Raw genomic sequence first — 8,958 nt, forward strand, 5'->3', positions numbered from 1 at the left:
ACAGCGCTCTCTAGAGGGTAAATTGAGCTACACATTATAACTGCTTCCTGGAAACAACAAACATTCCCCTCAATAGAGAACGTTAGACATTTATTTGAACTTTCCAATAGCAATACAAACAATTTAACCTGGAACTATTCTTTCATCACTTTTTTAACTCTACTCCAACTTGTCAAGCAACTGTCGAATGTCCTCTTGTGTACGGTATATTCTCTTCAACCCTCTTGGAAGATATCGGCAGGAAGACAGATTGAGGTATTTGAGTGCCGTCGTTTGGTCGATGAGCAGTCTGCAAACAGGAGAGAGGATGATCAAACTAGCACAGTGGTACTTCGGGATACACGTTGAAATGGTTGTCTGGCGTAGCTCGTACCTCGTAAAAGTCTACCTTAAGAAAGCGGACTTCTAAATTTCTCCCTTAAGCTTCTTCTCTCTCAAACACACCATTGGCAGCTTCTCCATATTTTCATTGAGAAATGTCCACCGTTTGGACGTTACTTTAATGGCTGCCGTTATCAACTCATTCTACTTCAGTATGGCGCAGACTAGCAGTGCTACTCTCCAACAACTGCTTCAAACTAGCTCGCTACACACTAAAGCATAACGATTAGCTGAGAGACACCTTCTATCCCGAAAAAACAACGTACCACTGTAAAGTGAAAGTACTGTCAGTTCAAGCACTGATCGACAAGAACGAAGAAAAACGCTCCCTGGTACCTGATGGCAGCTGGCGAGATCCTGGTCCCGCTCAGGTTGAGCGAACGCAGAGTGCTGGCATCGGTGGCCTGAGCAAGGTGGCACATGGCAGCTTCCAGGTCCTCCTTCGAGAACAGCTGATTGGCGACGTCTAGCTCTTGCAGCGTCTGGTTCCACTTCTGCGTTACCATGTGGAGACCTTTCTTCAGCAAGGACGAGCCAGCGTGGCTGCTGAAATATTGTCCCCAGAACAGACACTCCAGCTCTACAGGGCACAGAGTAAGCATAACTTATTTTAAATAAACAGGTTCCAGATTTGCAGCAGTAAATACATTCCAAAAACGTAAGATGTTTGTTAATATACTAGTCCAGGGATGTCCAAAGATTTTTGCAACAGCGGTCGACTGATGTTTTTTCAGGGCCGATACCGATTATTGGATACAAGTGTGGCCGATTAAGGTAGGGACTGCATGACTAATCTGAGCACCCACCTGTTGTGACGGCATGGAGACACTCAAGCTAGGGATGCTAAAGCTAGCAGAGCTACCAACTGGCGAGACAAGGAAACTAATTTGAAAGACTTCCAGCCCAACTTAGCGAGGTGATCACAGCATCTACTACACTGTTCATTGTGCTAAAGATGAATACCTCGCTCAGCAGTAACCAGCAGAATGGCACTTTGAAAAGTATTTGACCTTTCACTTTTTGACTTTGTGGCACTTAATTGTATCTTAATTGTGTTACTTTGGTGTTATAACGTACCAGCTTGCTTTTCTCTGTATTTTATCGTTCCTACCTGAGCAAACAGTAAAAATCTGGTATCTTAAAAATAAGTGTACCCCGCCTTCCGCCCGATTGTAGCTGAGATAGGCTCCAGCGCCCCCCGCAACCCCGAAGGGAATAAGCGGTAGAAAATGGATACGTCTATATAATGTATTTGTTGATGTAGTTCTGTTGTAGTTGTAGAAAAAAAAGCTAAATAGCTAAATTTAAGACACTATAGGACAAATGTGACACCCACAAATAACCTTTTTTACTGCACCTCAATTTTGTATTGTTTTGATTCATTGACAGTGATACTTCTCTGTTTGTGTTTTTATTTTAGTCAGTTTGTTTATTTACCCGTCTGCTGGTGATGAAGAGGAAGGCTGTGCATTGCTACCCACTGGCAAGAAAATGTAGGAATGGGAGGGGCGAAAAGGTTTTTTTTTCTTCTTTTTTTTCCATTTTCTATATTCTAAATATTTTGCTTTTGGGGCAGTGTTCGGGGAGGGAAGGAAAAACAGTCTGTTTCATATATCTTGTATTATTTTTTCCCCTAACAAATGAATAATAAAACATTGGGGGGGAGGGGGAAATGCCGATAACCGGTCCATCTTTAGTTTGGGTGAAGCTGGCCCCCATTATCATTGCTAATATTCCAAATACCACTGCCATCTGTGCAACATTTCATTCTAAAAGACATTTTCTGGCCAGTGATGTCACCCAGACCCGCCGCCCCCGACTAAGCTTGTCCCCAAGCGCTTTTGTGCCGCCAGAAAACCCTTGTAGTTACCGTCGCAGGGTAACGCAGCAAGACCGGCCGGGGTGATTCGCCAGCAGCCCCGCAGATCCAGCACCCGAAGCCGTGGGGAGCCAAACAGAATTTCCCACAAGTCTTTGTCGTTCAAGTAGGAGTACGACGTGGTGGCGATACAGAGCTCCTCCAGTAAAGGGAAGCCCAATGAGACTTCGGCGCTGGTACGCATGGTCTTGTGCAGAGGTCGGATGTTCAGCATCCGGAAAATCTGATGTCAAGTACAATGTTTTTTCCACAGATGCATATGCTGCTGTTATATATTTCATCTTACCTTAAGGTCGGGGCATGCCGCCTGTAGCGCCTGGATGCAAATGGGAAGCTCGCCATCTTTGCTGTCTAGCTTTGTGTTGATCTCCAACAGCTCCAGACCAGGACAGCATCCCCTCTAAAAATGAAAAACCCGTTGAGCTTCCCTGCTGCACGCACGCTATTATGTGAGAGGCGTGTCCCTACAGAGATGGCAGGCAGCAGTCGGTCGTATTTCAGACCGCGAGTGAACCAAATCTCTCTGATCTGACCTCCGTGGCTCTCCAGGTAGCTCAGCAGACCCTCGACCTGAAACTGAGGCACAGAAAATTACTGTCAAAGAAGCGCAGTTACAACGGGTGGAGAACAAGAACTTGCCTCTGTGTGCTGGAGGTTTAAGCTCCGCAGGGAGTGGCTGTGCAGGCCGAGGCTCTGGAAGGCCTCCTTGGTCAGGCCCGAGCAGTGGGAGAGTGTGAGGGCGCCGAGGTGCGGGCAGAACTTGGACACCACCTGTCACAAACAAGTTGAACTATTATTCTGAAACTGATTCTGTCGAATTTCTAGGCGCAGTCAAGGCGTTGAGGGTATCTGGTTTGGTGGCTGCAGGATTAGGTCTCTGCTTTTTGCAGATGATGTGGTCCTGATGGCTTCATCTGGCCAAGATCTTCAGCTCTCACTGGATCGGTTCGCAGCCGAGTGTGAAGCGACTGGGATGGGAATTAGCACCTCCAAATCCGAGTCCATGGTTCTCGCCCGAAAAAGGGTGGAGTGCCATCTCCGGTTTGGGGAGGAGATCTTGCCCCAAGTGGAGGAGTTCAAGTACCTCGGAGTCTTGTTCACAAGTGAGGGAAGAGTGGATCGTGAGATCGACAGGCGGATCGGTGCGGCGTCTTCAGTAATGCGGACACTGTATCGATCCGTTGTGGTGAAGAAGGAGCTGAGCCAGAAGGCAAAGCTCTCGATTTACTGGTCGATCTACGATCCCATCCTCACCTATGGTCATGAGCTTTGGGTCATGACCGAAAGGACAAGATCACGGGTACAAGCGGCCGAAATGAGTTTCCTCCGCCGGGTGGCGGGGCTCTCCCTTAGAGATAGGGTGAGAAGCTCTGTCATCCGGGGGGAGCTCAAAGTAAAGCCGCTGCTCCTCCACATCGAGAGGAGCCAGATGAGGTGGTTCGGGCATCTGGTCAGGATGCCACACGAACGCCTCCCTCGGGAGGTGTTTCGGGCACGTCCGACCGGTAGGAGGCCACGGGGAAGACCCAGGACACGTTGGGAAGACTATGTCTCCCGGCTGGCCTGGGAACGCCTCGGGATCCCCCGGGAGGAGCTGGACGAGGTGGCTGGGGAGAGGGAAGTCTGGGCTTCCCTGCTTAAGCTGCTGCCCCCGCGACCCGACCTCGGATAAGCGGAAGAAGATGGATGAATGGATGGATTCTGTCGCTTATCAGGTGATAATGCAGACCGGACAACTTCGAAAAGAACATTGTTTTGGTTTTTTTGCAGTTTTTCAGTTTGCTAGCATCTCAACTAGGCTTTTCCAAAATATCGATACTTTGATACCATTCAATACCAACACATAGGACAGCACGGCAGTTTTTAGAAGTATTACAAAGGTGGTCTCAGTGACTTACGTCTACTGCGTAGTCGACATTCATCGTCCAGTGGTGGAGGGAGAACTCTCGTAGTTGTGAGAATCTAAGAAAACAAATATTTATACTGCATAGGGCATGGCTCATCCAAGTACCAAATCATCTTCTACCTGTTCTGCGCCAGCCAGTCGATGGTGTTTTTGATTGCGTTCTCAGTTTTCGGAGACCGAGAGACCCTCGGCGCGATCCAGCAGTGACCGACCGAGACCTTTCTCCACAGGCCCGGGCTGGAGGCAGCGACGTTCCACAGGCGACAGACTCTCCCCGCCCTACGTGGCAAACAAACGATGACAGTCAGAGAGCGGGATGACATTGTTAATGTCGCCAGGGTGGAAAATGAAAACTACCTGCACAGAAATGGCACGGCGCCATCTTGGGCGACCACCATCTTAAAAATATTGATCAGCACCTCCTCGGGAAGACTTTGACCCCATCTGTGGTCACTCGGGGCCTTTGGCACAAACTCAGACGTCTCGTCTTTGAAAGGACATTTTGGCTTTTGTCTCTTTTTGCTTTTGTTCTCGGATTCCCAGGCAGAGCCAAAATACGCACAGGTGTTGTTGGATATCACGAAGAGCATGTCCTCACCCTCCTGGACGGTGTAGTGGGGAAAACAATTCGCCCTTTTCTGTCTTTTAACCTTTCGAGGCTCATTTGACTTCCTCTTCGAAGAGGCTTTTTTCTGCGACTGTTCTCCTTTTCCTTCCTGGCCGGACGTGTTTGATGTGCACGTATCTGCGTCCTTGGCGCCATCGCTGTGGGCGGAAGGCGCCCCATCACTGGAGGCCATCAGAATCTTCTCTCTATCACTAGCTTGCTATCTAAAAAAAAATGATTGAGATTGATATTAGTCTGCTTGTGATGACTTTTCAATAGCAAGTGCATCCAAGAGGAAGTACCGTATTTTCCAGACCATAGTGCGCACCGGATTATAAGGCGCACTGCCGATGAGCGGGTCTAGTCAGGTCTATTTTCATTCAAAAGGCGCATTAAAGTAGTCATATACTGTATACATTTTTTTTCTAAATGTAAAAGATGTGGTCTACATAACATGTAATGGTGGTTCTTTGGTCAAAATGTTGCATAGATTAGGTTTTACAGATCATCTTCAAGTCGCTTTCTGACAGTCGCTTCAGGATGCGCCTTTGTGTGGTCGGTCTTATTTACGTGGCTCACCTTCGACAGCGTCTTCTCCCCGTCATCTTTGTTGTAGCGGTGTAGTGTGCAAGGACGGGAGTGGAAGAAGTGTCAAAAGATGGAGCTAACTGTTTTAATGACATTCAGACTTTACTTCAATCAATAACGGAGCAGCATCTACTCGTCCGTGGCTCACTAGTGTGTCCCGTGAAAAACCGTCCGACCGGAACTCTCTAATAACTAAAGTTCCTTGGGTGAATAATGTAAACTCACTACACCGGTATGTTTTAGCGCTTTCATGGTGAGTTTACTGACAGATATAAGTAAGAACTTGACACTACTTTATATTAGAAATGGCAACAGTGGAGGATGAATGTCACATAACAAGAAGATAGAGAAAAAGAAGATACTTATCGACTACGGTGTCGGCACGGACTACAGAGGCAGACGCGCGCAAATTTTCAGGACTTATGCAGATCCCAAATACAGATCAGCAGGTACCAGAAGGTAAGAAAAGTTGCTTTTGCATAATATTGCGAAACAAAACGGCAGATAATATGTCTTACCTTATACACACACCATAATAATACTCCTATGTTGAAGCACAGTACAATCCATCAAGCGGTGCGGCTTCATAGCTTACCAAAGTCCTATTTAAAAATGTTGATACATTTTTGAGCGCCGTGTGTAATATTCTATATTCTCAATGGAACATAGTGCAGTCTACACGTATCTCTTATGTGTGACTGCCATCTACTGATCAAACTTATCATTTCACCATGTACCAAATAAAATAGCTTCGAGGTCAGTAAGCACAACCAAAATGATTCCGTACATTAGGCGCACCGGGTTATAAGGCGCACTGTCGAGTTTTGTGAAGTGAAGTGAAGTGAAGTGAATTACATTTATATAGCGCTTTTTCTCAAGTGACTCAAAGCACTTTACATTGTGAAACCCAATATCTAAGTTACATTTAAACCAGTGTGGGTGGCACTGGGAGCAGGTGGGTAAAGTGTCTTGCCCAAGGACACAACAGCAGTTACTAGGATGGCGGAAGCGGGGATCGAACCTGCAACCCTCAAGTTGCTGGCACGGCCGCTCTACCAACCGAGCTATACTGCCCCACCCCTGAGTTTTGAGGAAATGAAAGGATTTTGAGTGCGCCTTATAGTCCGAAAAATACGGTACTAATGATAGGATTGTTGGAAAAGAAGGAAATTGATTTTATAGGAGGGTTGCATATGACGTCCCACCCGTTTTTTCTTCTCGGCGGCTTAATTGACACGATGGTCAAGCAGCTTGTGAGAGTGAGTGTAGAGTTTGATCAGAAAATGTCGTATTACTGCTCCGTTCCTGGGTGTTCCAGTCGTTCAAATAGAGAGATAGGAAAGAGCTTTCATGGAGTCCCGAAAGAAGTGGTTCATAAAGGTAATAAAGTCAGTGAAAAAAGGAAATTACTCTTAAAAATATCACTTTCATCATCCTGTGGAAAACAATCGGACCATGCTCGTGTCTGCAGTGATCACTTTGTAAAATTAATATCACTTTCATCATCTTGTGGAAAACAATCGGACCATGCTCGTGTCTGCATTGATCACTTTGTAAAATTAATATCGCTTTCATCATCTTGTGGAATACAATCGGACCATGTTCGTGTCTGCATTGATCACTTTGTAAAATTAATATCACTTTCATCATCTTGTGGAAAACAATCGGACCATGCTCGTGTCTGCAGTGATCACTTTGTAAAATTAATATCACTTTCATCATCTTGTGGAAAACAATCGGACCATGCTCGTGTCTGCAGTGATCACTTTGTAAAATCTTTTTGTTTGTTCAATTTGTCATCACACAGATAAACACGCATTTTTGCATTTTGGATGAACATGAATTGGATTTTTGTGTTTATCTGGAAAAATAAAAATCCATGAAAGGAAAACAGCACAAAATCTAATTTTATGGCAATATTTGTATGTAAATCAACCCTTTTTTGTTTGTTTCAAATCTGCCATATATCGTAAAAAAAATCGAAAAACGGCCCGAACTTTGTTTTTTGATTTGCGTTTCAGAATTGGAAATAGAATGAATAGAATGTAGCATGTTTTTAGCATAATGCTAACAAAAGTGTCATTAAATAGATGTCCAACTTTTGTTTCAGAAATGAAAATAGAAAAAAATGGCCCGAAATTAGTTGTTTGATTTGCATTTAAGAATTGGAAATAGAATGAACGGAAGGTACACGGACTGTACAACTTGTGCTGTATAAACGTAATTGCCTTGCCTAGATGTAGCCTGCATTCCACTCGTGGTACACCTACCACATTTTTGAGAATCGCTGATTTAGATGCATTTATGGCCCATAGTAATTTTTGTTTTTAAGTGATTCTAAAATGCATTTTCTGACACCTTGTCCAAATCTCCCCAAACGTGTAACATTTATTTGTGAGACGTTTGTGCTGCACACTTTCTTTTTAAACTATTATAGTTTTTATGTTATGGTTATAAATAATATAACTTTATTAACATTACAACTATAATTGTTTGACCAGTCATTAGCAAACGGTGGTACGAGCACCACTTGATTAAAATATAGTATTTAATTGTCCTATATTCAACACAGTGTTACTGTTCAAACTGTGTGTAATGTTACAGACGCCCAAAGGATGAACAACCTTGTTAAATAAAACCTCTGAGTTGTCTTTAATGAATAGGATAATAGGTGGTTGCAGTGCAGATACAGAATGTCCACAGAAAATAAGAAAAAAACGTGAAATCGAGAGGGGAACATCAAAGAACACAAAAGACATAAAAGACATTAAAAGAGCACAGAGCGACTGCTACCAACGAAACACAACGAAAAAATTTTTTTTTAGCAATAAATAACACATATTGCACATATTCACGCATAGGTAAACAACAAAACAAAAACAAAACCCTATTTACTTAGGCCTACTACGCTACTGAATGTTAATGTTAGTCATTATGGTAAGTTTTTAGACGACTAGCACACGTTTGGGGATTGGTTGTGAATAATAACCCATTAATAACATAGAAACGATACAACGTTGATAACATAACAAACTATAATAGTTAGTCCAAACAAATGGGAAGAGTTTGAGGAGGTTTTGACAAGGTGGCGGGGATGCATGACGTCACTAGTTAAAACATTTTTATTTTACAATAACTGAAACATAACCTATGATTCTCACGCGTGTTATTTTGTGACCCTGAAGCTGTTGTGGTCGAATTCGACTGCCAGACCAAAGCGTTTTAAGACCATTTAAGACAAAATACGAGCTCAATACGGAACCATTGTCTTTTTCATAACACAATATGCATAAAAGCCTATAGTGCTGCAGCTAGCTGTTATCTACGGAAGTTAACATGAGCGTACAACATAGAGACCCTATCTTAAATCCAGACGTTTAATACAATTACTCGTCATATTTTTAAAAGATAATATTTAAGTACTTTACCATCAATTGTCCGAGCGTCAGTGTGTTTTTAATAAGGGCTGACAGATACGTTTGCGCATGCGCCAAAAGTCAGCTACTTCCGTTCTCTACTCGACGGTAGTTTACGTTTAAATTATTTATTTTAAAAAGCTGAACTAAACGACAATTAATTTATCAGTGACAGCAATGC

The 8,958-nt window shown here is 43.8% G+C and overlaps 1 protein-coding gene across 1 annotated transcript; it reads right to left on the reverse strand.

Annotated features, from left to right (window-relative positions):
* Positions 1-73: 73 nt before the first annotated feature.
* fbxl6 (F-box and leucine-rich repeat protein 6) lies at positions 74-8,872 on the reverse strand. Its single transcript, XM_061931225.1, has 10 exons — positions 8,790-8,872; positions 4,524-4,997; positions 4,287-4,445; positions 4,159-4,222; positions 2,900-3,031; positions 2,729-2,836; positions 2,547-2,660; positions 2,252-2,483; positions 718-961; positions 74-289 (listed from the first exon to the last, which is right to left on the reverse strand). The coding sequence occupies exons 2-10, from the start codon at positions 4,964-4,966 to the stop codon at positions 160-162; spliced, it is 1,626 nt and encodes a 541-aa protein (XP_061787209.1). The 5' UTR covers positions 4,967-4,997; positions 8,790-8,872; the 3' UTR covers positions 74-159.
* Positions 8,873-8,958: the final 86 nt, after the last annotated feature.

This window comes from Nerophis lumbriciformis, linkage group LG37 (assembly GCF_033978685.3).
Source record: "Nerophis lumbriciformis linkage group LG37, RoL_Nlum_v2.1, whole genome shotgun sequence".
In the NCBI taxonomy this organism is placed as follows: Eukaryota; Metazoa; Chordata; class Actinopteri; order Syngnathiformes; family Syngnathidae; genus Nerophis; species Nerophis lumbriciformis.